Source organism: Trachinotus anak, unplaced genomic scaffold (genome assembly GCF_046630095.1).
Source record: "Trachinotus anak isolate AG129_WGS33_773 ecotype Australia unplaced genomic scaffold, CSIRO_AGI_Tana_v1 ptg000007l, whole genome shotgun sequence".
NCBI lineage: Eukaryota > Metazoa > Chordata > Actinopteri > Carangiformes > Carangidae > Trachinotus > Trachinotus anak.
Window position 1 is genome coordinate 10,930,583 of NW_027273858.1, and position 21,028 is coordinate 10,951,610.

The following is a 21,028-nucleotide window of genomic DNA, read 5'->3' on the forward strand; positions in this document are numbered from 1 at the left end:
GTCTGTTTTTTTTTCATCATGAACAATAATGAAACACAAGTACCAGGTTGACCAATAGCTCTGTTTTAACATTTTCAGCATAATTAATTATTGCATAATCACATTTCACTGTCCACTCATTTCTGTAAGTTGGATACAGGTACAGGCTTTTGCTGCTCTTTTTGTATCTGTGTGGTATTATTGTTTATTTATTTTTATTTTTTGCAGTTTATATTGACTGTTGTTTCTGTTTAATAAAGAAACTGCATGTACACTTAGCATTCAACAAAGATACTGATGCAGGGTTTGCTGCAGCTTGCCTCAGTTATGTTGTTTTCAGTTTCGAGATATTGCTGTTCTAATTGCTTGTGTTACTGTAGCCTAACAAACAATTAGCAAATCCTTTCTGGAGTGGAAATCTAAACGCATTAGCACCAGAAAGCAACAGTTCTACTTAGATCGCAAGTTTCACACTGCTTTACCATTTATACCACTCAAAGCCCTTATAAAACACCAACCAAGCATATGGATGAATGCATGCTCGTCAGACAGTTTACTACTACTTAACACTTTGCTACTTAGAGCTACATTAATTTCTTATTCTTTAACTATTCCATGTTGTAATTCTACATAAGAAAACCTGAAAACTTTCCCTGCTTACACAAGGCTACCATATCATAGCATATTTCCATTAGAGGGTTGTTGAGCTTCTTTCCAGTGGTTGGAACGGAAGGGCCCTTACCAATGATAATGAAGGCTATTTCTACAAATAACAGTAATTACATGTCAGTGCTTTTGAAATGTGACAAAGCAGACAATGTTGCTTTTATTGAATTCATTATGTTGACAGGCACTTCATCCTTTCATTTATCTGCTATTCGTTATGGCCTGAGTGAACGTGTGTGAACTGACAACTAGACTTCATGTTGTTATTCTCCGTTTGTGGCTTTAGATGCACTGCAAGGCATGATTTATTTTGTGTTAATGCTTGTCCATGTACATGCCTGACCTCAGTAGGAAGTATGTACCTTCGGTGGTAAGTCTTGTGCTGTTGTTAAAGCAGCTTCACCACACGGAGATCAAAAGTCCCCCTTCACATCCTGTGTCATTTCTAGCTGGGAAGTATTAATCTCATACAGAGCTTCAGACACCTCTTATCTGGCTGGCAGGTTGACATGTAAGGGGATATTTCGTCTTGATTCCAGCAATGAATGCAGCACACAGGCTATCACTTGGCCCACGCTGCATATGGAAGAGGAGAAATCACACCTTTCTTTCTGTGACTTCCATTTTCATTTGTGCTCTCTCCACTCACTCTTTTCTGCCTCTCCTTTTCTCTCTCCTGGAAATTATCACCAGCCATGTCAGGAGCCCTGTCGGATGGAGGGGGAGAAATGTGTCACACTGCCTCTTAAGTTTCTGATTGTCTAAATGACACAGAATCTCATCATACAGCTGTCTCCCTTTCTGACACTACAATTACCCATAATTCCCTCTGTCATTCACTGTCTCAAGGTTAGTATTTTATATCTTGAACAGAGGGCGAGGACATTTACATTTGGAGGCTAGAATAAAAAAGGGACTGGAGAAACACAAAGTTTTGTGTGTGTGTGTGTGTGTGTGTTACTGTGTATTTTAAGTCTTTCCTTAAATTAAAGTGGCTATTTAAACCAGGATGTGTGGTTTTTCAGTGGCTTAGTTTATTTATTTAGTAAGCTTGATTTTTTTAAAGTTAAAATCCATAAAAAAACAAACAAATGGTGTCTGGTTGAACTACAGTATAACTTAAAAATGCATCCTTTTCCAATTATCTTAATGACTTTGTTAATGACCAAGCACCTTGTTTCAGCTGATGCCATTAATCATCGTCACTCACCAAAATAATATTCCTTGATACTACTCTTCAAAAGTGGGTGTAGTCTGTCCCTCTTGACAAAGTGTGCTCAGTGAAAATGGTCCATTATCATGCCACATTTTACTCCATCATCTCTGATATTCTTATATGGTCTCTGGGTTAAACAGTACGTCTTCCCATCCTTTTTACCCCATCCCTCGAGTAAAGTGTTCTTCAAAGGTATATATTTCATTGCAAGCTGACAGACTTGACACTATAATTGACCTGAGAGCTTCCATCTTACTCTTTTGAAATTCTCCGTTGTAATGTGTGTCAACTAGATAAAATGATTTCCATCTCCACCTTTCTCTGGATTTCCATTTGCAAAGACGGCTGGCTGACTGACTGACTGACTGAGTGACTTAGGCTCCATTATCATTCTGTTTGAATGTCTGTGATCAGGGAGGGGAGGGGGGGGGTTGATGCGAATGGATCCATTGTTTGAAACAGGTGCTCACACTTAAGTCCTATACATTAGTCGAGCATGTGGGGCTTTTAGGTGGGTTAAATAGTTTGGATATTCTTTGTGAATAATGCTTTGCTCTGTCAGACAGACCTCCTAATCTGCCTATCAATGTGTCATGGCGTCATGGAGGCAAAATCGGTTTTAGGCTGCCATTAAATTTGCTAATGACCTCCATATTGTTAAACAGGAAATCATTAGGCGTGGGGATGTAATGTACATTTGAACCTTTTGTGTATTCTTTCAGCTTACTATGTTTCATACATGTATGAGCAGAGTAGAAGGTTGTGCATTGGCTTGAAAATTACATCTCAGAAATTGACAGAACAAAGCATTTTGTCATGTATATGCACATATGTGTCATAAATAGACTGTTACAAGCATTTAACAGGTTTCAAGCTCATTTAATTTACTGTTCCCACATTCATCCTGAAAATAAATGCTAGATTGTCCCCTTTCCTGTCTCTTTATAATTGTTGCATCTGTTTCCCCTCATGGTTTTTATTACTACACTGTCTGTCACATTTGTCATGTCTCTTGAATCCACAGTCAAATCAAAAGACCCTTAAATCTTTTTTTTCCCAGTAAAAAGAGAAGCACCTTTTACTTCTTGTTCATTTTCTTTTATTTGTGCTTCATTTTCACATGTGGCTAAAAAAAGACATGCTCTGTTTTTGTATGCCATGTCATATTATTAAGTTTCACGCTTGCTCCGTGAACCCGAGACATATTTTCTGCTTTCCCCCTGGCTAATTGGGAGATTGTTAGGACTGTCTCTACCCAGAGCCTGATGCCCCCAAATGTGTCAATGTGCTGCTATGCTGCTGCTAGACTACATGTCTTCTTGTCAGTTTGCGGCTTGTTTTTCAGAGCAGTTTGTTATTAGATTAATTAACACTGTATTGACAAACTGTGATAGGATTGCGACACCAAAAAAAGAGACTCTTTTTTTTAAGGTGCACAATTGGAAAGTAAGAGATAACCCTTAAAGTGGTATCTGGTCTCTTGAAAAGGGTCTTTGAGGAACTTTTTTATCAGAGCAGTGTACTTTGTGTTCAACAAATGTGACCCATGTGTTTATTTTGCCTTTGTCCGAGCTTACAAAGTAGAGAGAGGCTTTATGTGCCTGAGTAAAAAGGCTTCAGGGGAAGCAGCACTTTTTGGAGTAAAGCTGGGAGGCTAAAACAGGCTTTAAAGAGGGTCCAGTCCCACTCAGGTTCACTGGTAAGCCTGTTGGACATCCAGCTTTGTTCCTCTTATAGGCTCCTTATCAGTGGCCTGACGCGGTTGTCCCCTCATATGTTCCTCTTGTACCTCATCTTGGCCAATTCGATGGCCTGAGTGTTCAAATTGAGCCATTTTGTTTCACTTTGAAACAAACTAGGACCTATTATGCTTGTGTTTTTTTTTTTTTTTTTTGGTTCATACCCCTCCTTGTCTCCCTTCCACATTGGCCTTGGTCTATGTAGTTTGTCAGCCCCCCCCCCAACCTTTCTCTGCTCTTAAGTTTGAAGCGCTAGCCTTGTGAGGGGTCAGTGTTTCCACTCCAGCAGTGTCAACTTCAATCTGGGGCGATTTGGTGTGAAATGTGTGCCATGGTGTGGGGGCTTGCAGGTCAAAGCCCCAGTAATTGATGTTGCTTATTCATCTGCTTCTCCTTGTCTACTCTCACTGCAGCACAGCGGCCGTTTTTGTTTGTCTAAATTGTTTGAAGATTTACTGTAGGTCTTAGGGCCCTGAGAAGCATCCCCCTGCTGCACTTTGTCTGTGTTCCTACCTAGCAGGGGGTTCAGCACTGGGGACACACAATGGCGCCTGCACAAAAGAGGCTTTCCCCAACACAAGGCCTGGAGGACACCTCATAGCATGATACTGAGCACTGGGGGACACACAATGGCAGAGGCACAAAGGAAGCTTCTCTTAAGACAGGACTTGGAGGACATCTAGCATGACAAGCAGGGCAGCTCTCACTGTAATTAGCCATGGAGCCAGTCTGACCAATGGCCTTATGAGATCAGTGAACTATCAGTAAACAGTATTATAAAACAGACAGGGAATTATTGGCAGATATTCGGTCTTGTGATTGCAAACCAAATGAAAATAATGCGTCATTCGTGGAAGATGTGGCTCCAGATAGATAAGACAGCTATGTTTGAAACCAACATCCCTGTCTCCGCTGAACTCTTTGGCTCTGCTGATCTCTCTTCCGCTCTGTTCCTTCTGAGGAACGGTACCTGCTAGCTGAAGCGCGGGATGAAATGCTGGATCTGTTTAAGCACAAAGAGAAACGTAATGATGGAGCCACGTTTAATCTGGCCCTCTGGCATGTCAGGCGGCTGCATGGGTGGTATGTCCTCCAGGGCCTTTGAAGAGGGCTGATTTAGAGAAGAGATTTGGATCATTACACAATAAAGAACACTTCATAAGTACTGAAGTGAGTTGGAGAAATGACGGTTAATGATGTTGACAGCAATTCACCTCTGCTGAATTACAGAAAGATTTGACTCAACTTGCCTTCTTTAATGAGCCTCACTCTGTAAAGGTAATGGGCCAGCGGTAAGACAAGGAGAGAGGCGGGGAGGGGAGACAGTGGGGAGAGAGTGAGAGAGAGTGGGAGGAGGGACTTTTTTTTCCCTTCTTCTCTGGGACTTGCACTACTGCCCTTGGTTTAGACTGGACAGATCACACAAGGCTATCACATACCACCTTTTAAGTTGTCATGTCAGGGAATTACAGAGACAGAAAGCCCATCTTCAGTAAAGAGAGACTGCGAGTGCAACGAGGTTTTCTGATCTCCACTGTTAAGGATGTGTTTTCAAAGCTGTGTGAACACGGGTCACCAGATCTTATATTATACCTTTGTTTCTATCTAAAGTAAAAACCCTATATAGTTGGTGTATATTATATGTAAGTAACTCTTGGAAGGTGTGTACCTTGCTTTCAAATACTCTGCAGAATGATAAATAATTGCATTTTCACACTGTGGAGTTTGTCATAATGTAAAGGGTGTTCTCCCAATAAGTGTCCATCATTTGCTATGATTTTCTTCCAAGTCAAGAATTTTATTCTCCTTGCTTGCATCAAATAAGCCTATTTACACACTTCTGGAGCAAGGACACTGATTCCAGCCTACAGCTTGTTTGCTGTTTCTAATCATGCATGTTTATGTGCAAGTTTGTGACAAAAAGCTTAACTGACAGCGCGACAGTTGATTTGCAGTTCTATTTTTTTCCCCACATCTGACTGTCATCCCATCAAAGTAACATATCTGTCGGTGTCTTTGAGTGTCTCACGCTGAATGATAAATATGTACATCCAAACTGGGATTCAGTGCCAATTATGCATTGACAGAGATGTCACCGGGAATGTAACATTTAAATTAAAATGATGGCATTCAGTTTCAAACTGCCTTGTGCGATGACATGTTCTATTATCTCCTTGCATGGTGTAAGACAAGGCAAAAACAACAACAATGAGAGAAGGAACTATCCCAAAGGTCAAATCAATAACTTTGTTGTTTCTCTGCTTTTTCTTGTTGGCACACCTACATGTCAGTCATTAAGCCTATTAATAGGCTTGTTAGAGCCAAAACATGCTCCTGGATTTTATTGTCAACTTGGAAAAACTGAACATACTCAGTACCTTACGAGCTTTCAAAGGCCCTGGAAACCTTCCAGCTTCTGACGGTGTTGTAAACTGCACTAAAAACGTATATGATGGGTCAATGTTGGTATAATGTTACTACAGTTATCTTGAATTCCCTTATGATGATTTTACACGAGCAATATTATCATATTATGCTGGGCATGGATGTGCAGCAAGCTTGATATCACTTGGAAAAAAACACAAGGCTTGATACTTTAATTGGCAGGAATACTTGTCTAATTATCACTTTTCTGCTTGCTCTCCATGCTGAGATTATGTAATTATCTTTCTGAAACATTGTGGAACGATATTGCTTTTTTGTGTGTCATTTTCTGAGACGCCTCTGTACCTGACACTCAGCAAGCCACTTAATAATATGCTAGAAAGGCAGCTAATTATATCATAATAATGGCTTGATGAAAGCAATAAGGCAGGCCGGTGAATGAATCATAGCACTGTTAGACTGCTCAAGTTGTATCTTTATCCCACATTATTGGAATCACACTAAACAGGAAGTTCTTTAATTACTAATGTGTTTATTCATTATGCCACAAGAATTTGGAGTCTTTGCATTTGTTATCATTATGCAAATCACAGCCTATGCTAAATGATATGCTTCTCTGCAATGATATTTTCAGCAAATTGAATCCCTTATCAAGTTAATTACTCCATGTTTACAAGCCCCCCCAAGCTGGGATATCCCAATTAAAGACTACACCTGTTCTATTTGTGGGATTTGTATTTGTTACATGTGCCATTACATGTTCTCCTGCAGAGCACAGGTTTGTCAGGGGGGAAGAACCACCAGTTAGACCCCTTACTGGGCCTCCAGATTTCATCCTGCTTCTACAAACGTTCTTGGCTGACTGGTGTCGTCTAGTTATGGGATCCCTCTGCAAAAAAGAGGCAGGAACACAGCTGACACACACATCCGTAGGACCTGGGGAGGGGGTAGATGGGTAATCTGACGGAGGGCGCGCCCAAGCACCAGCAGCGGCAGCATCAACAGCAGCCGTAGACTGCTTTCGAAACTTTTTAATTAGCACTAATTACCTTTGCAGGAAAATGTTGAGGCTTGAAAGGATTTGTGTCAGCAAGTGGGAGATCAAAGACTGTGGTGCTGTGCATTTTAATCTGAACACTGAGGGGTAATAGGGAGCTGTTTGTGTGTTAGAGAGGAGGAAGGAGGGAGAGAGGGTGAGAGGAGGGAAAGAAGCATCCCAGGTGGTACTTGAGTAGTCTACCTCTGGTAATGCTGTCTACCAATCACACCACAGGTCCTGTCACATTATAAAATTTTCCCTTAATATAAAGAAATTAACTTTTTTTTTTTTTTTTAAATTGTTGAATTGAACCATATCTTTCCTCTGCTTTGTTCATTTTCTCCTTTATCTGTGTGTATGCATTCCTCAGTGCCAGCATGTGCACACGCGTGTGATTTTGTGTGCGCCGCTTCATCAGACTGACAGGCATTTCATAGAGGTGGTTTTTAATGCATGCCTGGACATCACTGTGGCAGGGTCATCCATCAGACTTCAAGACAACATCGATCATTTGCCATGAAGAGAGCGCAGGGTAGTGATTATTTGCTATTAGGTGGATGCTGAGGCATACAAATGGCTGGCAGTTGACAGTTGAACTCACTCAAACGTAATGCAGGATGGCTCCCCCTCTCAGGGAAATGTTGACAAGCACTGAGCCTGAACACTGTAATGACAGAGTGTACAGGCAGTCAGGGACTGAGAGATTCTTCCTCACAGATCAAATGTATTATTTAATGTTTTTTTTTTTATGTTATTACAAAAGTACATGAGTTCATTTCCAGTTGCATATTCTGTTTATATATACCATATATTTTTGAACTATTTTTTTCATGAAAAACTCATTGTTTAACGTGAAGCATACTTACTGCAATATGGCTTGGCTGACTGACCCTGTCACTGTAATTTTACAGTATTATATACACTTAAAATGTGTGAGCCTGTGTAGCATGCACGAGAGCTTGTGTGTGCTTGTTTGTGCTGCATTGATGTCCTCACTGACTGAGATGCCATCAGTGAATTGATTTTCGGCTCCCGCTCACTGAGGGAGGACGGTGTTTGTCATGTGGATAGACAACTAATCTTTCAGTACAAACATTCACAAGACGCATGGCCATACTGTGAGCACAGTCCAGGCTCTGTGAGGAGGGAAGTGTTGTATAGGCTCTGAAGGAGCTCAGCTTCACCGGCACACTGCTTGCCCCCACCACCCCTTGTCTGATGATGTATTTCACAGTGTACAGTTTTGTACATTGGGAAGCAGCTGTCATTCTGTCTGGTCATGAAACTTTAAAAGACACATCCACCTTTGTGCGGTGATCGCTCTATTTCTTCCTTCACTGGGAACAGAGCAACTCTCTCCTGCCGCTCATTCGGGTCATTGTTGGAGCTTAGACTTCATCCCGGACCAAACCGGGGTCAAGCAAGGCTTATGAGGTCAGACCTGACAGGAATGTCTGTCAAGTTCTTATCCCCTGGCCAGGGTTGATCCAGGGTCATAAATCAGTCCGGGATTGGAGGTGCAAGGCGAAGCATGAGGCCAGGTGATGCTGACCTCAGTACACTGGCTTTGATTTTTTCTGGCTCTGGCTCTTTGTGTGTGTGCCTGTGTGTGTCTGTGTAGGTAGTGTGTGAATTGACAGGATCAGTCGCTGTCTGATTCACAGTAGTCTCAGCCCCTCTGCCAGCGCTAATGACATTGAGAGAGAATATTAACCTCACACACTCAGCAGGAATATCCATAGGGGTAGTCTATAACTCAGACACTGCAGGATCCACAGGGGTATTACACACAGAAGCTAGCTTTAAACGATCAACAGACATTTTCAACAATTTAATCTGCACTTGTCTCATAATAACCTCGTATAGCATGAAGTAATGAGCTGTGATATTTAACTTCTTCATCAACAAAGAACTTTGCTAATTATGTTTCACAGATTTCTTCTTGCTTGGATTTGTTTAGGCTCTCTTAAAGAGATATTTTTGTTTTGCAAATGATGTAACTGTAAAGTTCAATCTGACATGCCACCTCCAGTTGACAGCTTTGTAACTAGTGATGCTTGTACACATGGGCTATCAGGAGCAAGCATAGCGCAATATTCAAAACAGATTAAGAGTGAACCTACATAAAGAAGAGATTTGCTGGCGGCGCCAAACGTACTCTAATGATTTGCATTGCCATTAATAGTAATTTGCAGCTGCCTAGGAGGAGACGTGTAATCCCCTTCCCATGTGTGAATTGACATGCATTCAGGGAGGGCTATGTGTGTCCTGGACGTGTGATCTTTAAATGACTGCCACCTGAGGCCTGGCAATACAGAGAGAGGAGTGCCACACTGAGCAGCGACTGTCTACATGTGAGGGAGATAGGGGGTGAGAAAGGGAGAGCTGTGGGGGACATAGAGGCAGATAATGACAGTCTAATTCACCGTCGCCATCACAGATGCATGCACAGAGACGTGTATAGGCCATAAACTGTAGCTGGAGGGAAGAGTGCTGGAACAGACCTGATCAGCACTGTGTGGAGGTGGTAGGAGGGATGTTGGGGGGGCTCGAAGGGTTGCAGGGCATTAATTTGCTTTACAGATAATGTCATTTTATTTGCCACGAGCTAATCCTGATAGTGTTTTGAAGCTGTATTATGGTATTTTTTGATGTTTATTTGTGTTTTTGTTTGTGGGTTGGAGTGATGAAATACAGTTGTGTTGAACTACTGGAGACTTTGTGGTTCAGTAGGTTCTATTTTATCCTCAATTTTTACATTATTGTCATAAAAATGAATAACTGTTCCTTTGCTACATAACAATTTACTACAGCACAAAGACATCAGTTCTATCATGTCAGTTAGTATCATATTTAATATTCTGAGAATTTTTTTTTTGATAAAAAAAGAAAAACATCTGAAAGTTGGGAAACTAAACTAAATCTGTGTCTTCCAAATGCATTTTCTTTTTAGCTTAAAGAGATTTGACAGTATCAGTAAACAGGACAGAATGATGCAATTTGGAGCTGTTGTACAAAGATATTTAGACTTGATTCTTAAAATAACTTGGTGTGTATTGGAGACTGTTGTATATCTTCTCACTGAGGGACTACTTTGATTATTTTAGAGAACAAGAATATGGGGAATTTGGGAATGTGGATAAATTACTAAATTACTGATTAAGAATGAGAGATATTTCACAGTGTCCAGAGTGACCAGAGCCAACAGAATAATTCTTGACTATTTCAGACTGAATGGCTTTCCAGCTTCCTTCCTCCCTCCCTCTGCAGCCAGCCCTCCTCCATTCACCTTTCTTATTAAGTTTATTAAAGCCAGTCCACATACTGGGTTTCCCAGGTCCAGATCCTTTTCCCATTCATTACAGTACCTTATCCTGGCAGGCAATCAGAAGTGTGCTCTGAATAGTCCATTATGCACATATGAAGGCCATCATGGCCCCAGTATTGGTCAATTCATCAAACATTTATCTGTTGCCCTCTGAACAGGACGTCAGCATGCCTGTCACTCTGCAGCTCTGGCCCCCCGTTTAGAATAACAGCTCATTGCCTTTCTGCACCACTGCGACCTTTGAGAGGACATCAGTTCTAACTGTGGATTGCAGCTGCAAGGGCTCTCCAGCTTTTCAGAGTGTGTGTGTGTTCTTTAATATACATTAGTTTCAGGAACTTTTCTAGCTTCTGAGTGGTAGCTGCAGGGATGTTGCCTCTGTGATGTCTATCACCATCTCAGCAACAGAGAAAGCTTTGAGGTTGTTTTACGTTGCGGCTCTGTCATTTACAGCTTAGACAAACTCCACATTTGACCCATCATCTTCAGAGTTTCTAAAAATTGCCAAGTATGATTCATTTAGGCAACAGTTTCAAAAACAGCAGACATAAGAAGGGAGCCTGTGTAACACGTGTAAAAGTGCCAAGGCTGTCATTTCCATTTGTTGCCTGAGGATATCTGACATGACACTACTGCACACCATAGGAAGGGGTGACTGACATTTCAGCCAGTAATGGTCGAGAGTTTTCTTCCCTCTGTTGTCGGCAGTGGTTTATCAATCACTATGCCTGCATTAGTATTAGTGTATTGATCTGGCAGCACTGCTCTCTGGGTCAGCGTCTCCTCTCCAGTGTCCTTGTCTGGTTTCTCACATCCTCCCCTGCTTCCTGTTCTGGGTTTCTGCTGCAGCTAGATATTAGTGCATGTACTCTGTGCATTCAGTAGACAGGATCTTAGCAGATAATGGAGGTTTCAGCACAAACATGCACTTCTTATGAAAGCTCAAAAGCACACACTCTGATGCACACAGGGCTGCATGATGTATGATGGTAAGCTTACACAGGCTAAGTGGTAGTCAAAGTGTAAAGACAGCCCGTGTGAAGTATTAGCTCTGACAATGAGGCTGATCATAATTATCTTAACAAGGAGGATTCATCGCCTCACCTCGTTAAAGCTATCGCCTCTCTCCATCTCTGTCTCTCTCTCTTGCTAGTTAAAGGTTTAAGCAGATGCCATTTGATCACATGTTACTGTAGAAATCACATTTTTCCGAATATGTAGAATGAGGTGATACAATGTGATGTGACAGTTAAATATTTTCTGTATCTTTTTTAATAAAAGGTCAGGTTTTAATAAAAGCTTATTCCAAATCAGATTCTACTTGATATACATGAAGTGACATTTCCGTTTCATCTGTGGAAATCTCATTAGCAGATGTATGAAACATGGCAAAATGGTAATAGTAGTAGCAGTAAATCTGTGAAATTACAACATTTGCCTATGCAGTTTAGCTATTATCACCATCATCACATTTTTGAAAGAGGTGAATTACATAAATACACAGTGTTAACATTAAAAAAACAGTTATTTTCATAAATTTTCTATATTTACTGTAAAATATGTGTGTCTCTATAGCATTAGGACTCAAGTCAATTATGCTCATTAGTTTTGTTAAAAGCAAAAGCTGGTCCTTTTTTTCTTTTTTTTTTTTTTAGAAGTGAAGTACTTTTACTGCAGTGCTTAAACTTTGTTAGTTTTCCAAGCCGCACATTAAAACAAGAAAGCTTATAAAAAGTAATGAAACCAGCTATGGAAATCTGCAGAGGGAGCACAGAAAGCTGGAGAGTATTAGAAGTTCAATCCCTGCACTGTAGTTAATGCTGGATGGGACTCAGTGGCTCTCCCCTGGCTGTGAATTTAACTGATTAAATCAGCCAGTGCACGCAGCAGTGGTGACATGAAAACAACAATTAATAAGGCTCCCTCCTGCGCCATGCGGCTCCCTTTAACCGAGCAGCTAATAACATCACCCACAGGACTGCAGCCCATCATACACACACACACACACACACACGCACACGCACACACACGCACACAAACATACGCCCTTACAGGTGTCAGTAGTTAGTTAGCAAACCTCTGTTAGCAGCAAACAAAATAATGCTAATCCATTGTGGTACACTGTTGTTCCTAACGGCACATGCATAAAGAATAAACTTGCACATTACTTGCATGTTGTACCAAATTTCATGTGAGAACAAACACTGTGCTGAAAAATATAAGTTGAGTTTCTCATTTGCCAACATTCCAATCACATATATTCTTCAATACTTCAATACTAGTTTACCACATAGAGACAAAGAAATTTAAAAAGTATATCTGGAATTTCTAATTTTCACCAGCTCTTATAGTGTTAAGTATACTTTATCATAATGGGCCTTCTTGCTTTCATAAAAGTGAAGCACCATGGGAAAAAAAAAAAACAAGCAAACAGAGTAGGATTTCATAAAACTGGCACATCTCTCTATTCATCCATCTTGCCAGTGCATTAATCAGACCTGATAAGAGGTTGTCAGCTAGCGCCTTTGCCAGCACACTGGCTAGGTGCTGTCAGCTGTTGTTGTGGGTATCAAGTGTGTGTGTTTGCAAAATGTTGATGTCTTTTGAAATAACGCAGCTCGGTCTGCCTCACTCGCAAGTCAACAATGAATTGCTGATTTGTCATTTTCCACCTGAGGAGACAAGTTGCAACATTTTGCTTTGTAGTTCAAAGTTGCTGCCAGTATGTCCGCTGCGTGCATCTGTGTGAGTTTCTGGATCAAGGAATATGTCTAGGTGGACTCCAAGCCGATGGCTCGTGAAAAGCACATGAGAAGCAGCAGAGATAAAGCAAGAAAACAGTTGGTCTAGCTCACTAAAAGTGTGAAATAAAAGTTCACATGGCTACTCAGTGACAAATTAGTTGGAAACGTTAACATCTTGATAGCTCCAAGTGTATTTTGGTGCACTACATCATATTCCAAGTAGACAGCATCTTTTAACATTTCCTCTTCCTTGCTTTTCCAATGTGTGGTTTCTTTTCCATAATGAATGCTGGTGTTTATTATACACTGCCCCCACACTGTACACTGCTTGTAGCTATCCTTTTGCAGATTGTCATGATAAAGGTATTATATTTACATAGCTCTAAGTTGGTGTGTATCATGGCAGCCATTGATACAAGGCAGATCCAGTGGAGGAGCAATAGTTCATGCTGCAGCTGTTTAGACCTCAATGTACCTTGAGTTTGTCATGTTGCAATGTGACACTGCTCGCTGGAGTGTATATTTATGTAACTTAATGTCAAGGTTATCTGTCTACTTTCAAGACCAGAAACATACTATACTTATGATGTGGAAATTAAAAAAAGAAAACAGCTTGGAGTGAACAATTAATATAGTCAAATATATGTAATAATTAAAAATACTTTGTTAAATTTAAAAAAAAAAAAAAAAAAAAACTTGTGTGAAGTGTGAGAAACATTTCTTGAGAGGTAAACTGTCTGGGTCAAATTCTGGCAGATGTAAATGCCAATGAAGTCACCCAGGACACTCTTACATGGCATGCTGACAGTGTGAAGGATTAGACAACACACACATTGCCTTTATGCACCTTTCAGGACTTGAACTTTGCAGGGCCCTAACATTACTCCTAACACCACCCTCCATCATTTTTATGCCTGTGTGAATGTGAATGTGTGTGTGTGTGTGTGTGTGTGAGAGAGAGAGAGAGAGAGGCAGAGAGGGAAAGAGTTGAGATGACCCTTCACCTCTTTTTGCAATGTGTCATAAAATGGAGCAGAAAGGCAGAATTCCTTTAAAAAGAAAGAAAAAAAAGTCCTTTGATGTTAAAATCCCAACACCAACCCCTATTGCGGCACAGTTGCAAAAAAAAAAGTTTCCCTTCCATTCCATCTGTGATTGCGAGTGTATTCCGGTTCCTCTGTGAAAATGATGGATGACAAGTTAAATTTGTGTCTGGGGAGTGAAGGTGAACTGTGACAGAGTGATTTGTCTTGGGAATGGAGGGTTAGGGTCAGGCGAAACTGGGCGCCTCAAGGCACAAGACATTGACAAATTCATCCTGCCCGCCGCATTTCTGAAGCCTTTTGTTTTGAATCCTGGCTACTCACAAGTGACCCCCATCCCTCATCCTGCCAGCTGCTGAAGGATGCCTCACCATGCCAGGGGAGCTCAGCACCACTAATTCTTGTCATTCACTTCCCTGACAGGCCCAGACCCATACTCTCCCGGCATGTGAAAGAGGGAGGCTGAAATATTTATTTCTGCACAATAACGTCTGAGCAGATTTAGAGGCATAACAGTTTTCCTGTTACTTTATCATTGCAGGTCACTGGCAGGCCTCAAAATGTTCACTGAGCTGGAAGAGCTGGTCGCCGACAACAATCTGCTTGGAAATGACCTCCGGTTGCCCAGGTTACCCAACCTCCACACCCTGACACTCAATAAGAACCAAATATCCTTTCAAACAAATCACTCAGTCCCTCTTTCTCTTTGATTTCCCAGCCTACTATGCAGACATAGATTACAGTATTAGAATCAAGTTTATTTTGCTTATGTTGCAATGTTAATACAACCTGCTTTTGTCTCAAAGAACCAGTTCTAAGTTTCATGGCTTTGCAGGAAGCACTGTGTGTTGCAACAGGGAGCAGGAGAACTTGGCTGTCACAGAGCTCCACACAGGACGAGTTTTTGAACCACAGGGACCTCTAGTGGAATCAGATTTTAGAGCCAACATAACAGACGTGTTTTTATTTTCAAAGAGGATAGATTGTGTTGGATTAAAACTACATCCGAAGAATAATAAAAAAAAAATCTAGTGTACTGTATTTTCTCTTTGGTAATATCATTTATTTTAAATTATAGGATTTATAGAATTAAGATTTTTCACATTTGCATCAGATGCTGCTTCTTTCTTCTTTACCTCGCTGAAATAAAATGATTGAATGTGTCACTGAACAAACTAGAACATGCACACATTGTGGCTCATTGATCATAATGGCCCTGTGCATTCTGCTTGCCACCCAGCGTAAACATATTAAAAACAGAGCTCTGCACAGCCACCCTAAATTCAAGACACTGGCACATTGCGAGGTTGTTTATGATCAGTCAAAAATGTGTGAACTTCCCCTCTAAGCTTCAGAACAGGTTTAGCAATGTGTCCTGTTTTCCTCTGGTTATGCAGATCCTACTGGGTAACGATGCTCACTCTCTCTCACACATTCACACACACACACACACACACTTCCAGAGTCAACATTAAAACTGGGGCTCCTTGAAGTGTGCGTCTGGGACTGTGTGCCGAGTTTGGTTGTGAAGTGGTCGGCACATGCTAATAGGCCAATTATGTACATCCTGTCGTGGCACAGTGCCATTTTAAAGCTCGAGCACTGCATTAGTGCAGTTGTATTTTGACACTTTGGGGCTCAATTTTCCAAGTGAATGTATTAGTGATGAATGTGCCTGCTTAGGGGCTGTTTGTTTTTTCCACGTTTCGCAAAAGTTTTCCACAGCACGGCTCTGGGAAGCACGGACTGTTTGAACCACAGGGCATCCATCATTTTGTCACTGTTCTGCACCCGGCCACCTAGGAAATGAAAGAGATCGAGAGAAAGAGAGAGAGAGAGCAGCAGCCAAATTGTGTCACTGCTATATGCCAAAGCCTGCACCTTAAATTGCCCCTCTGTCTGCCCAGTCTCACAAAGCCAGTGACTAGCCCCTTTGAGCACCTCTGTAAATTTGACAGTGACGTGTTTTAGTGCAGACAGGCCTGGGAGGGGCTGTGCGGGTAGTAAATGCTAATGTAATTAACAACGCTAGGTCCTTGACATCCGCCCTTTGACACCTAACTGATATCGAGGCCCTGCTGGAACACTTGGCTGATGTGACCCCGTCACTGGAGTACCTAAGCCTGCTGGGAAATGAGGCCTGCCCCAACCAGCTGGTCAGCCCGGATAAGGATGAGGACGACTACCAGAGATACAGGTCAGTAACTACATAGACAAACTGTGATGATGTCAGGTATGAGTAAGGAGAGGATTTTACTCTGAACTGGATGGATGGATGGATAATGTTCTGGGCGTGTTTGCATTTTCAGTCAGACAGTTTTGCCACTATTCAGAGTGATAGTTTTTCTAAGTAATGGATTTGGAGATGTTCCTTTTTTTTTTGCTGAACATCCAGACCCCTGTATTTCACAAGCAGACTGTGGATTCAACCACATCACTCTAAAAGCTTTGTCAACTGGCCCCTCTACACTCCGCTTTGCAAAATGGATTTCATGTGTGACTAGTCACCACCACGAATGAGTGTTTACTACCCTGCCTTACCAGAGCAGATGATGCATTAAACATCAAGCTAGGCCTTAAGCCATGCAATATGACCACCATTTGTCAGGGTCCTTTACATGAAATGCGATAAAAGGCGAAAAGCATACTCTCTTTTGTCTGCTTTAGCCCTAAGTGCTTGTTTCTGACTCTGTGTTGCTTATTAATCATTTACCAACCCTGCCTTTCTTGAATAATCTTTATTCTCTCTTTTTGTCTCCCTTTCTCCCCCCTATCTCTCTCTCTCTCTCTTTCACTTTCCCTCCCTTTCTTCCCTTCTCCCCCTTTCCCCTCTCCTCTCATGCTTATCTCACTGGTGAGGAGAGCTGTTCTGTTTTGACTGACAACGTCTACGGTCCTGTAATGTAATATTCATAATGTGTCACATAGTAAAACATCAATTTGAGCGTGATGCAGATTTCATGTCTGACAAGGTTAGGCTGTATGCAGGTCGTGACAGCACTGGCCTTGGGCAATAAATACCCAGCCCAGTGCCTCAGGAGCTCTTGGTCTCTCAAGTGAAATACCCTGGTGTGTTGCATCGGTGCCCCAATTAGTGCAATGACATAGAAACATAGTATTCCTTCACACAGTATTGTGTTTTCTGCAGGGAGGTTAAATGTTGTCCTGTTCTTAGCTGACCATGCATACACTCAGTGGCCATTTGTGGTACTACAATAACACAAGAGTTTAAAGCTGTGATATTACAGTATATGTTCACTGTGGGTACTGATTATGCAGCATTGTGCTTATAGACCACTGTCCCCTCAGAAAACTGTGTTCTGACTATGGTTGTGACTCAACCTCTGTCTTTTCTGTCTGCCTCTGTGATGTATAAAGAGTAACATTGTTGTGTGACATTTTAACTTCTTATCTTGAGGAAAGTTATCAGTTTGTCTGATCTCCTTTTGTGGCAGATCAGAGTTCTTGTGCCAGAGGTGCCTCATCCATCAGCTGTACTTCATGTTCACTCAACCTTTTTTTTTCTACATGCCATAAATGCAGTTGCATAATAATTACCCTCAATATCTATAAATATACATTTTTAAAGCTTTTTAGGTTGTCTTCTATAGCTGTTATACTAAGTATAATGATTGTTTGGTAACACTTTATTTAATGGGTCCCATAGTTTCCTAATCTTTTCTTAGAAAGGAATGGAAATGTACAGTAACTTTAATGTCTTAAGAAGGTACCTACATAGTTTGGTACTAATAACAATGAAAATGGAAATGGTGTTCAATTGATTTACTTTGAAATCGTTTGCGTTAACTATTAGTGTAGGCACTTTTTAGGGAATGCAAAACACGTTGACCAAAAAAAATGTCAAATTTGTCTTTCTGAGTTGTTTGAATGTATAGAACAAGTCAAAATATTTAGAGAATTAAATTATAATAAAGCAACAAATAATAAACAAATAAATGAATAATTACTTTTTATTGCTTTCTGTCAGTTTTTTCAGTTATTAAAAATTCCTGCTTTCCCTGTAATCCCTGATTAATACTATTAACCAGGGATTAATACAGTTCTTTCCAAAAAAAGAAAGAAAATCCGTGGAAAGCATAAGGATATTAAAGGACCCACAAAATTTGGTATTTATTTATTTATTTATTTAAGTTTTACTCTAAGGGCAACAGAAATCATATTGATGTCAATACATGAAAAAAAGAAAGAAAAGAAAAGGTTATGAGTCAGTCATGAGTTAATTTCCCAGTTATCTCTTCTACCCCCCCCCCCCCACCCCCCCCTCCCCACCCTGCCCCCCTGCGTTCTCTTATCCTCCCTCTGTGGTTGGGTTGAATCATTAATATCCCTACTGGCTGACAGAGCCTTGTCATCTGCTCTGACCCTGTAATGGTAGGTTACCTATGGAGAATAACCTCTCTGCATGTCTCCCAAGGGCATCTTCACATTTCATCATGGAAATGCCCTGAACAAAGTCCTTTTACAAGGAGGCAGACACAGGATGGGAATGGTGCCTCTTGTATTTGAGAGCTGGTACTCTTGTCGGAAAGGGAGCTCTTACTTGGGGCTAGGAGGCATTTTGCCATTTAATAATGTTCCTAGAAGAAGTCATTTAGGCCCATTTGATATATGAGGTGTTTTAATCATTTGTTTTCTTTCTGTTTTTCTCCCATAATTTTCCACTGAGATATTTCCTATTCCATGTCAGTCTAAATATGATCCCTGCATCCCCTCCTTATAATCCTCAGGTGTTGAAAACTTGACACAGGCTTTGCCATCTCCCCTCATCGCCATCGCCATCATCAATTTGTCACGGCTCTTTGCGCACAGGTCTTGTCTGTGCCCATATCCCCCGTCCTTTCTCACCCTCCACTTAGGTGCTGCATGTGTGTGCTTTTTGGCTACCAGCTCAGCCCTGACATACTGGTTCCTCTATCCCTGCCTGCCCGTGAAAGGATCTGTTGTCATCTATGTATTCCAACCATTATCTTGTGACATTTCTCTCCCTCCCAATGAAAGACAGAGTGTGTCTGAAAGCTTAGAGAGATATCTGTGATGCTGCCAGAATGACAGCTCTGGCAGACGGGTTGTATCTCCTTTCATGCTATTTATATGTCGTACTTATTCTTATCAGCTTTGAAGTTATTACATACAAGAAAATATCACCATTAAATCTGCATCACCATTAAATCTCTCTAAACACAGCTTCTTTTCAAGTTTTGTTGATGCATGCATTAACATATTAGAATTGGTGTCAGTTTGATTAGTGTGTCACAGTTTACACATTTCCTTAGATTGTCTGTTTGTCTCTTTGTCAAGAAACCGGCCTACAAGCGGACCTCTTAAGGTGGCAGTGTGGTACAGTTTCAGCGGAATTGTTTTTTTCTTTTTCGCAGGTTCTTTGTTCTGCACAAGTTGCCCCAGCTTAAGTTTCTGGACACCAGGAAAGTTACCAAAAAAGAAGTGATGGAGGCACAGGCAAGAGGAGCATTCATGAAAGTGGTCAAACCCAAATCAGACGCTGTAAGTTAGTTTTTTTGTTTTCTTAAGTTGTAGTCCCACTGAAAGTCATGAGTGGATTTGTCACATTCATCCATTTCTTCTCTTTTCTGCTCTTTTCCTTTATCCTTCCTTTCTTCCTGTGCATGCTTGACTGTCATTCTCCCTTTACAGAGGTCCTGCTGCCGTGGCCCTCTGAAAAGAGTCGCTCTTTACTGTTGCTTACTATCATGTACTTGTGTGGTGCAAGTGAGTGCGTGTGTGTGTAAATGTGTGTGACCACGGCCTGACCTGATTCCGTATGCATGAGCCCAGATCAAAGACGACGGGCGGCTGTCCGGTCGCGGCTGTGTTGCCAAGTGTGACATGGCTGGCGATTGGAGTGACAGCTCACGTACAAGCCGCTCACAGTCGCTTAATTATCCTGAGCCCGTGCACTTATTCCTCCCTCTCTTGTTTTGGGTCACACAGACTAATTAGAGTTCGGGAGGTTCATAGATATACCCACTTCACCCCCCCCCCCCCCTTTTTTTTTTAATACCGCTTTGATAATGCAATATAAATGAACAACTTTAGACTAGGTTTGATTTCACGTAATTGTAAGGTCATGAAATATTTACCGTTTGGATTAGCTAAGCTTTTTCATTTCAAGGTCTCTGGGGCTCTGACAGTGAGCCACAGAGGTAAAAATGGATCCAGAGTAGCACGAGTGAAGGCATCCAATGATAAATCAGAAGCATGTGAGTGGATGTCGGGTTTAAAAGTGCACAGAGAAAGCAAAATATTTATTGTTTGAGACAATCAGCTAAGATAGTCTACTCTTCTAGTGTCAGCTCATGCTATGCTTTGTTCTTGATTCTTCATGCAAGTGGCAAGCAAGAAAGCAAAACATTGAAATAATTTAACCTCCGCCTGGCATGTTTGGTAGATGGAGAAAAGTGGAATGAAAACACTGTTCATCCACTTTATATAAAAAGAGACTAAGGACCTCTACAATGCTTTTTGGCAGGGCAAAGTCACTTTATAAGATTTTATTTACATAGCTTGTCAGTGAAAATGAAATGTTTGCCTGTGGCGCCACAGCCTTAGATGAAAGGAGAGATAATCACTGATTCTAGCTGACATGATGTGTGTGTTTTTTGTGTCTTTGTGTCTTTGAACCTGCTGTATATGATTATTTATTCCCTATGCAAAGTAAAAGGTTACAGCTTTGATGGAAACCTCCCATTGCACACAGTATTTTGTGTGCGCCCCAACATACTTGCGCTGTCCTATCCACAGTTCCTTATTAGTGGTGTGTGAGTGAGCCTACACGGTGAAGGGGGTGTTTGCCTGGACGTATCTCGTGTCTGGGCCCTGCGATGTCACAGCACAGCAGCATTTCCGTAAC

At 41.3% G+C, this 21,028-nt stretch overlaps 1 protein-coding gene across 2 annotated transcripts in view; it reads left to right on the forward strand.

Moving 5' to 3' along the window:
* Positions 1-21,028, forward strand: part of lrmda (leucine rich melanocyte differentiation associated) — a 198,288-nt gene that overhangs the window by 117,066 nt on the left and 60,194 nt on the right. The window contains exons 3-5 of one of the 2 annotated variants that reach the window (XM_071480447.1): positions 14,681-14,812; positions 16,202-16,336; positions 19,536-19,662. In XM_071480447.1, coding sequence (XP_071336548.1) covers positions 14,681-14,812; positions 16,202-16,336; positions 19,536-19,662 — 394 coding nt within the window. The remainder of the gene's footprint in view (positions 1-14,680; positions 14,813-16,201; positions 16,337-19,535; positions 19,663-21,028) is intronic. The other variant, XM_071480448.1, reaches the window with a different exon arrangement.